This window comes from Amphiprion ocellaris, chromosome 15 (genome assembly GCF_022539595.1).
Source record: "Amphiprion ocellaris isolate individual 3 ecotype Okinawa chromosome 15, ASM2253959v1, whole genome shotgun sequence".
Classification (NCBI taxonomy): Eukaryota; Metazoa; Chordata; class Actinopteri; family Pomacentridae; genus Amphiprion; species Amphiprion ocellaris.
In genome coordinates this window covers 19,485,627-19,504,245 of record NC_072780.1, presented here as the reverse complement: position 1 = coordinate 19,504,245, position 18,619 = coordinate 19,485,627, and the positions used below count along the sequence as shown (strand labels likewise).

Below are 18,619 nucleotides of genomic sequence, written 5' to 3'. Positions count from 1 at the left end.
TGATCATTATTAAGAATTAGAACAGTAAGTCAGAGTCTAAGTGTTACCTATGGGGCCAGGTGGGCCTTGCTCTCCTCTGTCACCAACACCAGTGTCTCCTTTTTCTCCTTTTGCTCCTTTTTCGCCTGGAAGAACAGGGGAACAGTCAACAGGATTTCTGTACACGATGTCTTAATAAATCATTCTGAACAGCTGTGAGTAGACAGTATAAAGGGAGGGAACAACAAGAGAAGGAGGAAGATGATATGCTTCAAGCTTATGATCACCTATGTGGTGTGTCATTGCAGCTAAATTTACCACAGACACAGTCTCAAAGATATATTTTCAATTTCTTTTGTAAGATGTCTCAACAAGTGGAAAATATGATTACAGCTCTTCAAATGAAAATTATGTTAACCCTTTGCACCCCAAAACCATGCTCTTTTTTTTTTTTTTTTAAGTACGAAAATTACACTATCCATCAAGGCCACAGACTTTAAAAACAGTCTAACTTTCAACTTTCCAATAATCCATGAATTAATCCTATTGTTCTTTTTTTAAAAGAATTAAACCAAAATGATAATTCTTGGTTTAAAGGTGTAGCTGGATTTTCTGTCGTTTAGACAAAGCCAGGCTAGCTGTTCACTACTGTTTAAATTCTCTACGCTAAGCTAAGCTGACTGAGAGCACAGTAGCTCCATTTTTATCTTATCATTATGAGAGTAGCATCAACATTTTCATCTATTTCTTGGGAATACAACAAATTAATGTCATTATTTGCATCAGATGTAAAAGATTCATTAAATGCTACTGAACACTACACAAAGAGATCTAAAGAAAAATTCTCCTGAATACATCAGGTTCAAAACTATCAGCCATCACATTTGAGATATAATACTAGTACAGTAAACAGTGCACCACAACCAGTCTTTGTCCTACCCTTCGGGCCCATGGGTCCCCTGGGTCCTTCTCCTCCGTTCTGTCCAGGCATACCAGGTTCTCCAGGGGGACCTGGACGTCCAGTGCTGCCATCCTTACCAGGAGGGCCTGGGGGTCCCGGGCGGCCTGCTGTACTCTTCACGTGAGCTGGCTGGATCTGAGCCATGAGGTAAGCTAGTTTGGCTGGACATAAAAGAAAAGTTAGTGAAGTTGCATGGAACTCTGTTGAGGTTATTCTAAATTAGCTCAAACATCTTAATGGGCTCCAGAGGAAAAATGGCCTCCTCACCATCTAATTGTTTTGCCAGCTCCTCCTGGATGAGCCGTCTCATCTGCTCCAGTGACACTGACTCTCCCTGAAGTGGCAGAGATGTTAATGAACAACTCAATTATTAATATCTCCATATAAATCATTTGCTGGTGCGGTGCTTATTGCTGTGGTACCAGCACTGTTTTTAAATTCTCTTTAGCTGTTTCACTGATATGACTCACCCTGGGGCCCGGGAGACCGGGGTTTCCTGAAGGTCCTTGCGGCCCTGGGGCTCCTATTTCTCCTGGTGGTCCCGACATGCCCATCATCCCCGTGTGGCCTTTTCTACCTGGGGGGCCGGGATTTCCGGGCATACCTGGATCTCCTGAATGTCCTTTGTCTCCCTTTGTACCTGGGTCTCCCTAAATTAGACGACAACATCTTTGTGAAAGCTTCAGCTTTGAAGAAAAATTACAAATTCAGCATTTGTTTGTTAGTTATTGATGATCAGAAATCACGGCAACATGGAATGTGGCCATTTAATATAGATGTACCCACAAACAAAATGACCTTGCGCTGAGCACAGGAGTGTGTTATGCATGTGTACGTAAGTAGAGATTTGGCTTAAAACGCGACCATAAGTGTCTGCATCAGCATCTGTTTGTGTCATAAATATATTTGTATATTTCTCTTTAACACAAATCTGCACCAAAATTTAAATTCATAAATGTTTTGAGGATAAAATAACGGATAAACTCCTCTAATTTAAAGATTACAAACTGTTGCATTGCCTGTAACGTTTGTGGATGCAATGAACTAAAAGAAAGATTTCATGTTTTGTTCCTACCAGATTTGTATGTGTACTAGAAATTGCTTGAAGCAGAAGCATAGATAGATAGATAGATAGATAGATAGATAGATAGATAGATAGATAGATAGATAGATAGATAGATAGATAGATAGATAGATAGATAGATAGATAGATAGATAGATAGATAGATAGATAGATAGATAGATAAAATGCAGTATATTACACAATATGTATACATTTACATAACTGTTAATGATTCAGACAGAAACAAGTGAATGAACAGTGGAAATGGAGTTTTAATAATGTCATCGAACTCCCTATTATGATTTTTTTTTTTTTTTTAAAAACCAACAACATTGCCAAGCTGTGTGCACTTATTAGCACTATGTTCCCTTGCTTAGTAATTTGCTCCCTCAGTTTATTCATCCTTAAACTACATTATATTTCTATTAATATGGGTTGTATTCCTCTTTACTTAGACTCTGTCTGATTCGGAATTCACAAAGTTGGCTCAGAGTACATCAGACTGGTGCACTGAGTCCTTAGGTGGGTTGGGTATTTTGTAATCCATTGTCCAGACAATACACTTTGATATGTAGGTATTTCCTCCACAGTGTAGCCCAATTCATGGGGATTTTCTCATAGAGTTCATCTACTTACTTTTACAAAAATAGTATTTGTTCTTTGTGTACTACTTTTTCTATATGCAGATGACACTTTTCTTTTCTCAGCTTTGTTGAACATTGATCTAAACTGTGTGTCTGAACATCGAGAGCCATTATAAAGGAGGAGGGGAATTTCTTGTATGTGTGCACAGACTGAGGCAATAAATCTGACTGATACTGATGCCATACTTGTTTACATTGGAGGTTCTCACCTTATCTCCTTTGGTTCCACGATCACCAAGTCTGCCTGGCATTCCCTACAAAACACCACAGACAAGTAGATGTGAGCAAGAAATATCCTTACAGCATACAGTATGGATGTTATATAATTAGAACATCAGTCATTGGGGATATCTGGAGGTTCCTACCTGTTTCCCTTCTGGGCCAATTGGACCAGGTGGACCCTGGAAATCAAGGCAAAAGTTACAACATTAGTGTTGGCTGCATATGTTTGTGAGCTGCGATTAATCTTTAAACCAAAAAGAATAAGTGGAGCACTCACCGCCGGGCCTTTAGGCCCACTAAAGCCTGGTAATCCGGGGTTGCCAGCTTCTCCCTTGTCGCCTCTAAGACCCTGTACGACAGCAGCAACATGACCATCCATCACACGCATGCACGTGGCATACTGTACATGTATTCTGAAAGCTTCACTCATTACTGAGGACTCAGCAAGATTAATGTGTAGCCGCAAAAATCTCATAAACCAATCTTGTGGCAGGACATGGCAGCTTGAAGAGATTAAAAATCATATTTACAAGAGACATGTGGGCCTGAAGACAAGCTGGTTGCAGCAACCACAGATTCATGCATACAAAAGCAGGATTATGTTCATCGTCTTTTGTTCATCTGCACTATTCAAAAAGTTCTCTTCTTTATATGCTGATAAAGAAATATGTTGATATTCTTCTCCATCGCCTCTGCTTGACTGCCTGCACTACACCCTTGTTTCTTTGTGTGGTGAATTAGAACATCTGATAACATTTTTTGTTAGCGTCTAATCCTACCTCTAAATACCTTCAACGTCCACTGAAATCGCTCTATCTCCTCTTCTAACCTTTGTGCATTGTGATTTGCAGCCTTGTCCCCTCAAAGCTGTTCCTGACGATCTGCTCCCTCTGCTGACTGATATCATCGACTGCTCTCTGATAGCTGGCTGCATATCGTCTGCCCTCCAGTTAGCAACAGTTGCTCCTCCTCCCAAGAAACCAATCTTCAGCTCACAGACCAGTGCACAGCTACTTCTCTTTATTTCCACAACACATTAACATTCTGATGCACCAACACAAAATCACACTGTGTTCATGCAGCATTTCATTACTGCTGTAATTGTTCACGGTAACCTCTGTGCACAGAAGTTGCCTTGAAAATCCCATAAATTCATTGTATTTCGGTGAACCTCTAATACATTGCCTGCATGTATAGTTAAATGAACAAGTGTGACCTCGGCATACAGTGTAAAAACATAAATTTAGAAAAAAAATTTAACTGTATATTTATGGACAGTTTAATGCTATTTTATGCATTTTCCCTGTTTTGTTGCATTACAGATAATAACATGTAAAATTACGTCAAAAAATATAATTTTAAAAATCAAACATTAAAAAAACAGGTTAAAACTGTAAATAATGTCCACAATTAATTTGTCTTACAAATGATTTTTCCTCACATTTTTGCAGTCATTAATTCTATAGTAACCTTCTTCAAATTTATATAATAATTTATATACATATTTTTTGTTATTTTGACTTTTTAAAATTATACTGCCAGTGGCTGTCTTCCACATAATAGTTTCATATTCTTGTAATTTCATATTTCATTTTTTAAATTATACATTTGCCTCAAACTTCCCTTTAAGTATTCCAATTCTTTTTAAACTATCTTCCACGATCGCCCTCACTGACATCCCTGGGTGTTAACATATGCAGATTGAGTAATCATCAAGATTTAGGACCAATTCCATTCCCTCACTTCACTTTACCCCTCTGTTTTTGTCCTGCTGTGCAGGATAGGTTGTCCCATTTCTTTTAGGGAGCAGTGATAATCTAGTCCTTCAAATTACTTTCAATGCAACGGCCTATTGGAAGGATATTAAATGAAAGGTTAGGGCCAAGGCAGGGAATTAGGACTGGACTTTACTGTTAAACCCTAAGATCAGGTTATTTTTTATCATAATTTAACTACCTATAATTTTTAATTCTTATCTCGCCATTTTAGGGGTTACTCATACGTACATATCTGTAAAAAAAAAAATCTAGGACATCCATATCTTCCATCATTTGATTTCATAATACTTTATAACAAGGGAAAAATGCTTTGTGTTATGAATTATGTGTGTATATGTACACTACTGCTCAAAAGCTTGGGGTACTTAGAAATGTCCTTATGCTTGTAAGAAAAGCAGTTTTTTTTTTTTTAATGAAGATAACATTAAATCAATCAGAAATACAGTCAAGACATTGTTAATGTGGTAAATGACTATTCTAGCTGGAAACGGCTGGTTTTAATGGAATATCTACATAGAGGTACAGAGGAACATTTCCAGCAACCATCACTCCTGTGTTTTAATGCTACATTGTGTTAGCTAATGATGTTGAAAGGCTAATTGATGATTATAAAACTCTTGTGCAATGATGTTAGCACATGATTAAAAATGTGAAAATGTGAAATTGTCTGTGTGACCCCAAACTTTTGAACGGTAGTGTATCTTACCATAAAATGACTGCAGTAGAGATATTTTGTCAGAATTGTGAGGGAAGATTGTTTGAATTCTCAAAAAAATCACAACCATGATGGTGGGATACTGTACGACTTCAAAGCTGCTTAGCGCCCTGAAATGTTCATGTAAAGTAGCCTATAAAACAGGCAAATGTTTGCCTCTAACAGCCGCTCCCAAACAAGGGACCTACAGTGACCACTTGCCCTTTGAACCAGAGTCTGGAATCATTACTGCTTTCTTCTGCATAATCTTTAACAATTTACAGTTTCATTTAGCAGACGCTTTTATCCAAAGCGACGTACATCTGAGAGTAGATACAAGGTATGTAGGTGGGGCAGCACTAAAGACCTTGCCCAAGGGTCTTCGCTGGACAACTGCACCCTGACTGGGATTTGAACCATCAATCTCCAATGCCAAAGTCAAGGGTGCTAATCACTGAGCCATCCAGCTGCATAGAATTTAACGCAGCAAAACACATCATCACAACATGCCTCCTACATACCTTCAAGCAGCCAGACTTTAGCCACAACTTTTAAGTCAGAGTCAAATCCATTGGTTTGTTTTGTATTGTTCATGCAATGTCAGTCCTATAAGGGAGACAATGCAGGAATATGCTATTATGTGGCTATTATTGTTGGAATAGAGGACTTCTGCTGTGTGAGATTTATGAAATGACAGAATCTGTGTGACTGAGCAGAACTGTTTAAATGGATGAAAAAATTAGTAAAGATATCACTTTCACAGGTTTGTGTTCATAATCTCATTACTTCAGTACAAATAGACATAAGCTCTGGTTTCCCTCTTTCTTGTGATATTATATTAACATATTATTGTATAGCTACATTGACATCAAAGCAATTATTGATTTGCATGGATATTAACATACATATGCAACGACGAGTTCTGGAGTAAATGCAACCAGCATACTATGAACTCACAGCTATATGCAGGTTGTAACAATGATGAAACTTGGTGTAAATACAAAGTAATTATTCCTCGCTGACACTTCATTGCAAAACAAGGAACTAGAATTGCTGGAAAGGTTAAGTAGTGCAGTGTCATTTGTCATTTTCTCACTGCAGTGAATATTTCAAGAGGAATTCATCCAGGAAGACGGGTTGTGAATTTGGATGCAAAGTGCATTTGTCGAGTACCAAAACCTCAGACTGAGAATCAGTGTTTTGCTGCCCTCTCTGGCTGAAGGTTTCAAACCTGTTCCACCTCTGAACAACACCTGACATCACTGATCAGTGCAGTTATACATGTGTCTGTAAATGACAGCCAGAGGTGATCTCATGGGATTCTTGAGGACACGTTTACATCACTGCAGCAAAGTTTAAAAGTCAAACCCCTGGAGGTTCTCAAAAATGAGATTTTCAGATTGTCTGGTTTGTGTCTCAGGGTTTTAAATGAAGAACTATTTTATCCAACAGATCTAACTGCAATAATAAACATGTTTTGATTTTTTAAATTAGATCCTCAACGACAAGGGTAGGCCTAAAGTTAGTTAATGTTTAAAACGGTAGCGAGAAGGTCTAGTGAACAGCCTCATGTACAATTTAACAGCAGCCTGTCTGAACTGAGCATCTTATCTTACATTGTGTGGCCAAAATGCACCACAACTCAAAACTGAATCATGGGAAATTGAAAAACATCTGGTGTGGTTTCATGGTGGGCTGTGATTGGGATAAAGGCATTCTTGGGTTTTCTAAATGCAAATGTGCGTTTAAATTGACAGCACATGACAAATTGTGCTTCTACAAGCAGGGTCAGATGAGATCAAAAATAAAATCTGCCCTTTCAGCAGTTGACGGGATAACTTTCAGGATTAGTTGTTTGAGTGACCAAATATTTACTGTCATTTGGGCATATTTTACATTTGACTTTGATCATCGGGTGCTGCTGTGAACTCTGATGCAGGTTTTGCTTTGTAATTATTCCACCTGTTTATATTGGACAATTCATATTTAGTTCCAATGGGAGTGACTAGGCACAAAACTCTTGCTCCATATAAAAAGGTACACTGCCGTTCAAAAATTTGGGGTCACCCAGACAATTTCATGTTTTCGATGAAAACTCATCGATCGTGATCGTCAACAAGCAGAAGACGTAGTGTTCACTTGTTGTCATAGTTACAGTGACTCCGTGACGCTATCTTGCAGTGATACAGAAATCCTTAACAAATCTGTGGATCCAGACTACAAGCTGCTTCACTGCCAAAATCTAATCAGTTGGTCCTTGTTTCATTTCTGACTTTCCCTGAAAATTTCATCCAAATCTGTTCGTCTGTTTTTGAGTAATGTTGCTAACAGACAGACAAACAGACAAACATATGCCGATCGTCACCTAACTTCACTGCATTCCTTGGCAGAGTAATAATAAATGCGAACTTATCCATTAAAGGAGATTCTGTAACTTTTCTACCAATCCTCTAAGCTGCTCATCTTGGCAGGACAGGTTACCGTCTCTTACCTCAACCTTTACAAGACACGTGTCTCTGTGCAAAACCTTCCAATCCTCACATGACCTTGTTTGTCATCTGCATCATCGGATGATTCAGACTCTTTCTCCCCAGGGACTCTGTGTAGATTTGTCTATGGAACTCCTTTCTATTGTGGCTCACCCAGGAGATGTGATGTTCCCTCCCCGGTCATGCCAACATTTCCTCCAATCCTCCATCACAATCTGACAGCTTATTTCTTCAAGAAATCCTTTACAGCCTCCTCCTGCCTTCAGTTACATCCCATGTACAGGCACCCTATTATTACTAAAAATGCAACCTGTTCCTACTCTTCTCGCTGTTTCTCCACTTAATGCAAATCTTTCTGTAAAAAGCATTTGTTGCTGTGTCTGATCAAAGTTTCATGGCTCTTTTCATGACTTTCCTTCTATGTAGGAGGTTTGTTATACTGATGTGAAAACAAAGCTGCAGAGAGAGACAAAAAAAGCAGAATTTCATTATGTATATTAGCAACAGATAAACTCACTGGTGTTCCAGGAAGACCTGGTTTTCCTGATGGTCCTGGTTCACCTGGCTTGCCCTGGGATGCAAAAAAGAAAAGAAAGAATGAGGAAATTGATGGGTAAGAACAGGAAGAGAAATGAGTGGAATGCCACTCTGTCTGCTTGACACTGTGTGCCTCTGTCTGCATCAGACCGTCCTGCCAGTGATTGAAAATGACTCACCGACTCTCCTCTTGGACCAATAAGTCCCTCTGGGCCTGGAGGTCCCTTAGAGCCCTGTAAAAACAAAACAACTGGCAGTTTTATCATGTCTCCTGCACGTTGAAATCACCGTAACTTCATCATATTTCATCTCCAGGGCATACAGAGAAAAACGGCAGGCGTGATCATTTCAATCTTTACTGGAATACAGCCTCTACCGCAGTACAGAGTTAAATCTGAATTCCTGTTTTTGTCAAAGGAGTAGGCAGAAAATATATTCTTACTTTAGGAGACTTGTGCTGTGAGAACATTCTGTCTCCACGCCTCACAGCCACAAGATGAGTTTGGTAAAAGAGTTTCTGTGAAGTGTTGCTGCATATTCTGCCACTTGACAAATGGTGGGATATAAGAGCTGCAGTCTTTAAAGGTGTATGTGAGAGAGTTTTCAGTCTCTCATTTGATCAATGGGACTAAACCTCTTATACTGAGTCAAAGGATACAACACTGCACAGCAATGACTAGACCGCTGGTGTTGCATAGACATGATTAAAGATTCTGGTGGTGCTGTGCTGGGAAATTTTGTATTCAGTCCAAAACGTTTTTTTTAGACTGAGAGAGAATTATCTGCATTCTCTCAGTCAATGTACGACTGGCTCCAGACAACAGTAATGATTATTCTCAAGAACTAGGCGAGCAAAGAAGCCAGCAAAGAATGCACAGGGCAGAAAATCATAGAGGATAGGGATGACAAATACTGCTGCAGGGCAGCATGCATAGGAGTTTTATACAGAAAAGCCATTAGGGAAAGCAAAAGGAAAGGCATACTGATTCATTTTTTCTCATGTGCAATTCATGCTTTTAAAGGTGTCTTCTGTGGATTGTATGCATTATTAATATGAATAAAGACCCCTAATTGCAGCCTTTTTTCTCTCAGTGTGTGATATAGGGTAAATACTAAATAGCATGTTTCATTGTGGTGGTTACAATTATATACATATCAAAAAATACAAATGAAGTACACGAAAAGAACAAAGGCGTATTTTTTTCCTTTTGGGTTGATTTTCTTGCAGAAATCTCACTGGACACTGTTCTACTTTTATTATCTCACCATCATCCAGTTTTCTTATTATGTGCTCACAGCAATGAGCTTAACAGGAAGCAACAAGTTCTTTGCATAAGGCTTGTTGACCTGTATTTGCTTTTTAAGCTAGATACAGACTGTCATACCTTAGTAATGAGGATTATTGAGTATTTATTAGACTAGTGTTTTGAAACCTTGAGTTTGGAATTTGGTCATCTTGGTCTTTTGAAACCAGACATAATGTCGTGCCAATGCAGCTCAACTGGTTGAGCAGACGACCCATAAACAGCGACCCATAAGCCCGACTCAGCGGCCATAGTTCAAGTTCGACCCATGGCCATTTGCTGCATGTCTTTCCCCCACTCTTCTTCCCACGTTTCCTTTCTCTCTAGCCACTGTCTACTAAAAAAAAATCCAAAAAAAAAAACCAGATGTAACAAGCAAGGGGTGTATTCATCTGCAACCCGAGGACACCATGACAGAGTAGTCACTCGTCAATTAGTCAATCGCAAGGTGGCTCTGCCCTGAAATGTATCCAGCTTTATTGTCTATTTCGCTCAAGTAAGCGTAATTTACTAAATGAACACCATGATGTGTTCATCCAGTCTAAAAAATTAGTGATTGAAAACATAAACTCATCAGGAAAATATTTACTGAGGAGGAAAAAATCAAGTGAAAACTAGTCATTTTCTCATAGACTTCTATATAATTAAGCTTCATTTTCCAACCAGAGGAGTCGCCCCCTGCTGGCTATTAGAAATAATGCAGATTTAAAGCAACTCTGCATTTGCATTTCAGGCCCGGAAGGTTCATCTATCTTTTGTATACATAGTATTTATGCAGCCTGAAAGGTAAACCTGTAGACACTACTAAGTGTCAAAAGAAGTTCTCCTCAATATGTTCAGCGGGTTAAAAATAATTTTACATAGAATTTTAATTACACCTTAATAATGCATATTAATAACAGTAATTATAATATAAATATTATTCTAAAAATTTAACAGTCAACATTAGTGAAACATAAGGTTGTAAAGTATGGAACTCTTAATAGTAAATATACAAATGGATCATTATCAATCTCTCTAAAAGTATCATTTGTCTAAGAAGGAGTCTAAAAATAATAACCAGCAGAACAGGATGTAGTGTGTGATGTATAAGGCTGAACATACCTCCTTCCCAGGCTTGCCGTCACGTCCAGGGGGTCCAGACTTTCCATCTTCTCCCTATGTGCCGCATGAGAAAATATATAGGATGAATAAAAAGAGAAAATTCAAGTTTTGAGTTAGGGTTGACTCCGTAGCCCAGCAGGAAACTGGTATTAGCAATGTAACATTTTTACCATTAACTTGCCACCCTAAAGGCCCTGTCTGGTGAAAATCACGCTTTTTACCTTGCTATCATGTCCACATGGTGGTATGCTGGAAAACATATCAACAGTTCTTATAGGTTTAATATATGACTGGAGAGGGACCACAGTCACTTTGGCAGTATAGGGATGATTCATAGCACAACCTTTTACTGCCTTTGTCAGCTTTGCTGCTGCATAACATACTGTGGGTCTGCAGACTAGAGATCCACAGAGGTAATCATACGGATCTAAATGACATTTCAACATTGTGTCAAGGCCCTGTGCTAAATCTGCATTCCTTTTAATTTCCTGAATAACAGTGCATATAATTTCCATATGACTGACATTTAGTGACAGTAATTATAAGCAGTGCAGGGTAGATCTCAGTGTCTATGGCAACACTTCACAGTTCCTCTAATAAGTTGTGTGCAGTGTGGCAGCGCGGGCCGCAGGGCTGAGAGGCTGCCTGGCTCGCTGTGGCTCATTCAGAGCTTCTGTAATGAGCCGTGCTATTGGTCACGGGGCCGTGGCACAAACCTTTCCTGCAGGTGTGTGCCGTGTGAGAGGCAAAGCAGCAGGTGCAGTGATTCTCTGGGAGAAGGTGTGTGGAAAAAGTGCCAGTGTCAGGCATATCTTGACATCGCAGTGCGGCATGCCAAACGCTGAATGTGGCTGTGTGCTCGTCCCTGCTCTCCTGCAGTGAGTAGTGTCAGGAATAGCTGCTGAGCAGAGGGTGTTATCTTTGCAAAAATCCTCACTGGTTTTACACCATATTCTTTTCTGTGCAATTATAAAAGTGATGGTGCTGAACTTTTCAGAACTAGCAATGTTTACACTTATAGCCGAATTTGCCATTTTTGGAGTCTGAGGTGATTTTTTTTTAATAGTGTTGGATTCTCCAAACCTTTTAAAAAGATATTTTAAGGGTGAATATTTAAATTGTACACTATCGTTTCAAATTGTGGAAGCTTTCTCTGCACAGCCTTGTCAAAGCAGGACCAAGAGGTGAAATACTGCAGCTTCTAGCATTGTAAAATCTACCGCTGCTTGTTCTTTTATTTTAGCTGGTTAAAGTCTATTATAATTGCATGGTACTTATGTGTGTGTTATGTGTTATGTGCTCATAACTTATTTTGAAAGAGTAAAATTAACTAAAGACTGTTTCAGGAGTCTATCACCACATGAAAAAGAAGAACAATCACACTACCTGCAGCTACAGTTAAACACACTGGATGCTCATCTTTTTTCGACTTTTCATTACAGCAACAGATGAACAATTTTCCACATAGTAAGTCAGCGTGGCTCCCTGATGATGCTGAAGTTCATTAGGCAGGTAAGTGGTGCCAAAGAATAAACAATGGAAATACTTGCATTGTTATCTTAAATGTAAACAGCTTGTATATACAAAATGAAGCTGACCTTAGGTCCTAGAGCTCCAGGTTCTCCTCTGTGGCCTTTAAAGCCCTGGAGGAACAGAAGAAGGAGTCAGTCAGTCACAGTAATTTGCACTGTGCAAGTTCATTCTATCAGATCTGTTTACTGTTGGTTGTAACTTACAGGGAGGCCCCTTAGTCCTGGGTTTCCTGGAGGTCCGGGCTCACCTTGCTTGCCCTGGACAGAAAACAGAAATAGTCTTAACAAAATGTTTGAGCACACTAACCAATCAGATGTATCTAAATACAGTGAATGCCTACTTACAGGTTCTCCTATTTCACCTGGTCTGCCATCTTTTCCCATTTTTCCAGGCTGACCCTGCAAAGAAATTGATCATTTAGCATCTTCAGTTGTGAACACCAACAGTCTTATTTTAAGATTGTAGGAACTATATGAATATTCATGATCCTTTAGATCAAACATTTTTTCTTACGATCAAGCCAGGAAGACCTGGTGGTCCCTGGATTCCTTTGAGACCTTCTTTGCCCTAACAAAAACAAACAAACACAAACAGGTCACCATCACCACAGAAAAAGAAATGATTAATAGCCACTATTACCACAGAGGCTGACTGACCTACATGCTAGAGGGGAGAGGTTTGTACAATAATGACACATGGGTAATACGTTTTCTGAGGGGAAAGTACACAGAGCGCAGCCTGACCTTTTCTCCAGGGGGCCCTGGGGGACCCACGGGTCCAGGCTGTCCATCGGTACCCTGAAGAGGAAAAAGACAGTGTCAGTGAGGGTCAACAGAAATAGAAAGCCTGACTGTTAGACCATATCCAAACAAATGAGCCCCATTAACAAAAAGCCTAAGTGTTTGGATCATCTGATGTGCATGTACAAACGCTAACAAACCCAAAACAGATACTTACAGGTGCACCCATTAATCCAGCAGGACCTGGATGGCCTGGGGGACCTGGGTGACCCTGTTAATACAGACAATAGTGATTAAAAACAAAATATAATGAATTCATAGCATGGTATAGATAGTATAAAGACTGTTTCTTTAAGCACAGACAGAGAAAGGAGATGACAAATATACCTTGTCTCCTTTGTCTCCTGGGCCTCCAGGAGGTCCTCGATCACCTTTTATACCCTGTGGAGAAAAAGAAAAAGGATTATATGAAATGTCGTATTTCAGGAGGAAAGTATCCAGCTGACAAACTTTTGTCAGTGGAAAATAAAACCTCAAAAGTTAAACATCTCACCAAGGAAACAGGTGCAGAAAAATATATATTCCTTGTGAAATATGATTCAGTACTTATTCAGCCTGCTACCAGATGTAAAACAAAAAAAGCGTTGACTGAGGCAATTAATTCGTTTTTGGCCATGGGACCAATATATGTGCAGTTAGTGTGCAAACATGCCTTTCCGCCGTCAGCTCCAGGGGGCCCTTGAGGTCCTGCTGGTCCCGCTGGGCCCTGTAATGACACAGCAGACCATCAGTCTCTGTCCAGGGACACAGTGCCAAGTGCTGTCACCGGGTCCTAATCGTTCACTGCTGCCCCCAGAGGAAGCCGAGCTAATGATGCAGACAGAGCCTCCCCATCCGTCACAGCACGGTGACTGATGATGACAAAACTCGGACCTCATGCCTCACACAGGGCTAATATACTGCTGACACACACTCCATATTACCCCTTTAAGATTAGCCGCGGTAATATAATAGACTTCACATTACAGGTGAAGTGAGGTTATTAACAATAATGATGAGATGTTAATGACTTTGTCCTACTTGGTATCCATCTTGGCCATTTTTCCCAGGGGGTCCCTGGTGTCCTTTATCTCCTGGGAGTCCTGGGAGTCCGGGAGGTCCAGGTGGACCTGCAGGACAGTCTGAGCAAACGTCCTAAAGGTGGTACAGATATATTTGTGTTAAAGAGTCCAAGGATCCAAACCTGAAGTGTTTTCTCATTGAAGAGGAGTGTAGATGTTGCTTACCTTCAGGTTTAGGTCAGAAAGGTCAGCTGCCTTTCCCTGAGAGACAAAAGAAAGAGCTCATCATTAAGAGAAGAGGGCTCTGTTTGCTGGAGTCCTGTCCAACAGTGTCTTTACTATATAGCCTAAATGTGTCAGTGCCTGAACATTACATCCATATGACTGTGACTGCCGAACATCTCCCTCCAATCTTAAACCTGGCCGGAGGGATTTACTCCCATTCAGTCCAAACTGTGTTAGTGAGGTCCAGCTCTGATGTTGGGTTCAGTCTTGATCACAGTCAGTATTACAGTTCACCCTGAAGGTGTTGGATGGTTGGTCGAGGCTCTGTGTTCTTCTACACCAGACTAGACAAACCATCTCTACATGGATTTATGTAAATGGGCATGGGCATACTGAAACAGAAAGGGCCGTCTCTGTTACTACATCTGTGACACAATTGTATGGACCTAAGGGTTCTAACCCAAATAAAGAAAAATAACCTTGGATCAATAGCTAAATAGTGCATATATTCAACTGGGTAAGTTAAATTAGAACTACTTTTGTATTAAATCAAAGCCTGGAAAGAGACCGAATTTCTTTGCTTGTCTATTTCGAAAAACAACATATGAAAGGAAGTTCTAAAAAACAGAAATGTTTTAGCAGTCAGTAGCAGCAAAGTCATAAAAATGAAGCACACGCATCAGAACCTGACATATAAAATATCGTACGAGTTTGAACAGTTCCACAAGAGAGCAACTCCACATGCAGTTGTGGACCTTAAATTACAAATGGCTGTGGTCTGTTGTTGTTGTGACCATACCCAGCTGTGTTACTATGGTGCCAGGATACATCACAGAATGAGGAAAAAGCATGTTGTCACCACTAGTTTGACAGAGTAAGCACGATAATTAAACTGAGTGCAGTTACTCTTTAACTCATACGGGGTCCTTTGATTTAAAAGCGTCCACCAAGCGACTCCGTTTACTCAGATCTAAACTTAGAGCAGCACTGATATGTGTTTTTTGCCTAAAACTCCATAACAAGCTAAACATTAGAATTGTGTTTGACATGCTAAAGCCTTTTAGAGATGCTTTAGCAAACGTGAGCAGAGCGACTTTGCATTGCATGAACTCAAAGCAGATACATGGTGGTGTGAACCCCATTATGAACCTTTTCAGCCTTTCTGTTTCCACTGCAGTGTAGATTTCTACAGCCTCGGCTGTAAAGCATGCCAAAGCAACAACAAATAGCACTTCCTGGATGTAACTGTTGTGTTCTATAAGCACAATGGAGGTTTGTTATGTTAGTCTGCAGGGTCAGTTTCACTTTATGGTGAACTTTGAGAGAAGACTGCAACTCCATGAGAGCAGAAATACGGTACTTCTTGTCCTCTCCAAGTTTAACCAATCAGCATCAAGAACTGCACAGCAGCATTTTAGAGCTTGTCAGAAGTGTATACCACACTGTAGGTTAGTTTCGCCCTGATAGAGGTTCTACAGCGGCAGTTCCTGTATTTAGATCATGTACAAATGTTTGGACTGCCCTGAAACAGCCCACAGGTTCCTACTGTGGAAACGGCCTATTAATGTTCCTTTAGGTTTCTGTCCAATGTTCATTCTCCCTTAACCTCTATTTAGGTCTTTGCCAATTCCTGGGAAACGTATTTAGCTGCTAAATGTACCACTCTGTTCAGTTTTTTGGAGCTTTTTCACAAAAAGAGCTGTCTGCTGTGGTAGAAAACAACATGAATCAAGACAGTAAAGCTGTGGGTTAGAAATCCAGAACAGTTTGGTGAAAAATGCTATATTAACTTAGCTCTGACAAGCTACTCTTTCATAGCCATTTCAGTCATGATAAGCCAAGTCCTTTAGATGGTGAAAGTCTCTCTGTATTCCAATTATTCTACAGTGGGCATACCACAGTTATGCAAACATCTGGAGAGAAAAAGATTGTTATGGCCTAAAATGTGTGAATTTGCAGCAGGTTTTCTAAAAAACTATGATGTAAGTTGCGATGTTTTAGGCATAGTTGCTGTGATGAAATTGCAGGAGACAGTGACAATTGCAAAAAAGTTGCATTTTTTCAGCTTTTAGTACATGTTTCAACATTCTAATAGACAATATTTATTCATAAATTAATTCTATAACATGCTCCACCTCATTTACACAAGCTCGCACACCACGGTGGGATATTAGCACCATCCAGATACGGGTTTAACATGAAGTGGTTGGTAGATTTAAGGCACAAAATGATAATTTACTATTAAAGGAATCATATTTGGACATATCCATCACTGAGACATAGCCAGAAAGCAACCAGTACTTCCATAGTACTTACAGGCTCTCCGGGTGATCCCTTCTCTCCTGGCCTTCCTGGTAGACCCTGCATTTGGAGAAAAAGCAATGAATTAACCTCTCCATCAGCTGAAGACAAATTATTTATTACATGCATCCACCAAAACTATGATTTATCACAGAAAGTGAAAACAATCAAATTGTAAATACGAGACGAACGATCCAAAGAGCGTGACTAAAGTCTTTCAGTCTTCTTTTTTAATTATTGGGGCTTACATTATGTCCTGCTGGGCCTTGAGGTCCAGCGACTCCTGGGGGACCCCTCATACCCTGAAAGTCAGACCAACACATTCAAGAAACACAACTGATAATTATGAACATGTTCAGTAATGTTATTTATGCAAATATTTACCGCTGATCCAGGTTCCCCATTCTTTCCTGGGGGGCCCTGTAAACAACAACATTGTACACTTTAGATATGTGCAAATAAGTAAACCAGTAGCAGATAAATGGGAAACTGGCTAGCAGTGACGTTCATACCGGTGCTCCCACTTTGCCTTCTCCTGCAGAACCCCTGTCCCCTGGTAACCCCGGTTCTCCACGTGACCCCGGTTGGCCCTTGGAGGAGGGGAAAAAGCAAAGTTTACTTCTACCACACTGCTCCTTAAATAATGTCAGTTCAGCTGTAATTTTTGGCTAAGAGTCTGGCATTCGGTGATGACTGCTGATCCCAGAAATACCACTCAGTTTTTAATCTGCGATGAAAAAAATACAATCTAGACTTGACATTTTGGTACTCAGAAGAGAAAATGTATTGGTGATGAGGGTGAGTGATTTGACACCATAAATCCAGAAAATGCCCCTGTCCAGCCTCACTCACTCAGTGCCCGTGACATCAAGCTCTTCACAGCGAAGAGGCAGTCATAATCAGAGTAACGGTCACAGAGCAGTGGACACAGAAATTGCTTTTGCTGCTTTCAACAGAAATGAATTGTTTTTCTCATCCGTACCAGGAAAAAAAAAAAAAGAAAAAGTTTTCACATCAACAGAAGAGCACCTGTGCATGATTTAAAAAAAAAAAAAGAACTCTAGGCCCCTAGAGAACTCTTGCAAACTTCTAAAGCAATGTTACCTTTGGTCCTGGGGGTCCTTGAATTCCCTGTGGTCCTTGTTCTCCCTGTAATGTCACAAATGACATGAATCAAATTGCTGGCACCTTAAACACAGGAATTAAACCTTGGTCGGATAAATCATTTAGGTCTGAAAGTGAGCGTGAGCTGCTGTTCTTCGTGCTCGTAGCTGCAGCGAGGCCTCAGGGCCGCACCTGGCAGCTGTAAAACAGCACAGAACCGCTGTTAGCCAAATCTGTTGTGCCCCTGTGCAGCTTTAATGTGATATGTCTTAACAATGTCTTTCCTGTTTGCTCCTGCTTCGTCAGCAGGACGGCCACATGTCTGGTGTTGGGGAAAAATGATGAAGAAACATGTTGAGCTGCAGCGCAAAATGTGCCTACTCAGGCTCGTTTTCTCCCCATACAGCTGCTCATATTACGCTGCGGTTCAACAGGCCGGCATGTGTTTACAAGCAGAACACGTGGAATACAACAGACTGTTCAGAGGCACAATTACGGATGAGATCCTAATAATCCAAATTATGATAAACACACATGTCTGTCATTAAAAGCTTGCTTGCCATCATCTGTTTTCACACACAGCCAACTTGTAATTAAGTCTTTAAGTGACAAGTCAGATTTCCTCACTCAGGTTTTAGGTATCTGTAAATACAAACTATGTGCTGTGCAGCTAAGCATTACTCAGATCCACAGAACTCCATCATAAATGCTACTTGAGTTTCCAACCATGTAAGACAAAATGTGTGGCAAAATGTATATAAAACTATAATCGGTTCCATCATTTAAACATCAAGAGTCTTCAGTTTGAAACTATTGAATAAGTGTAAAGACGTAAAGCTTCAATGAATAGCTGCAAAAAAGCAATACACAATACACACTA

At 40.1% G+C, this 18,619-nt stretch overlaps 1 protein-coding gene across 3 annotated transcripts in view; it reads right to left on the bottom strand.

The window, feature by feature from the left end:
• col22a1 (collagen, type XXII, alpha 1) overlaps positions 1-18,619 on the bottom strand; it is a 79,050-nt gene that overhangs the window by 4,329 nt on the left and 56,102 nt on the right. For all 3 annotated transcript variants that reach the window (XM_023265602.3, XM_035946099.2, XM_035946100.2), the window contains 25 exons: positions 17,740-17,784; positions 17,148-17,225; positions 17,020-17,055; positions 16,884-16,937; positions 16,651-16,695; positions 14,335-14,370; positions 14,129-14,242; positions 13,761-13,814; positions 13,436-13,489; positions 13,266-13,319; positions 13,052-13,105; positions 12,822-12,875; positions 12,653-12,706; positions 12,512-12,565; positions 12,374-12,418; positions 10,776-10,829; positions 8,547-8,600; positions 8,348-8,401; positions 3,147-3,218; positions 3,013-3,048; positions 2,857-2,901; positions 1,411-1,590; positions 1,208-1,274; positions 919-1,101; positions 48-125 (listed from right to left, as the gene is read on the bottom strand). In XM_023265602.3, coding sequence (XP_023121370.2) covers positions 48-125; positions 919-1,101; positions 1,208-1,274; positions 1,411-1,590; positions 2,857-2,901; positions 3,013-3,048; positions 3,147-3,218; positions 8,348-8,401; positions 8,547-8,600; positions 10,776-10,829; positions 12,374-12,418; positions 12,512-12,565; positions 12,653-12,706; positions 12,822-12,875; positions 13,052-13,105; positions 13,266-13,319; positions 13,436-13,489; positions 13,761-13,814; positions 14,129-14,242; positions 14,335-14,370; positions 16,651-16,695; positions 16,884-16,937; positions 17,020-17,055; positions 17,148-17,225; positions 17,740-17,784 — 1,654 coding nt within the window. The remainder of the gene's footprint in view (positions 1-47; positions 126-918; positions 1,102-1,207; positions 1,275-1,410; positions 1,591-2,856; positions 2,902-3,012; positions 3,049-3,146; positions 3,219-8,347; positions 8,402-8,546; positions 8,601-10,775; positions 10,830-12,373; positions 12,419-12,511; positions 12,566-12,652; positions 12,707-12,821; positions 12,876-13,051; positions 13,106-13,265; positions 13,320-13,435; positions 13,490-13,760; positions 13,815-14,128; positions 14,243-14,334; positions 14,371-16,650; positions 16,696-16,883; positions 16,938-17,019; positions 17,056-17,147; positions 17,226-17,739; positions 17,785-18,619) is intronic.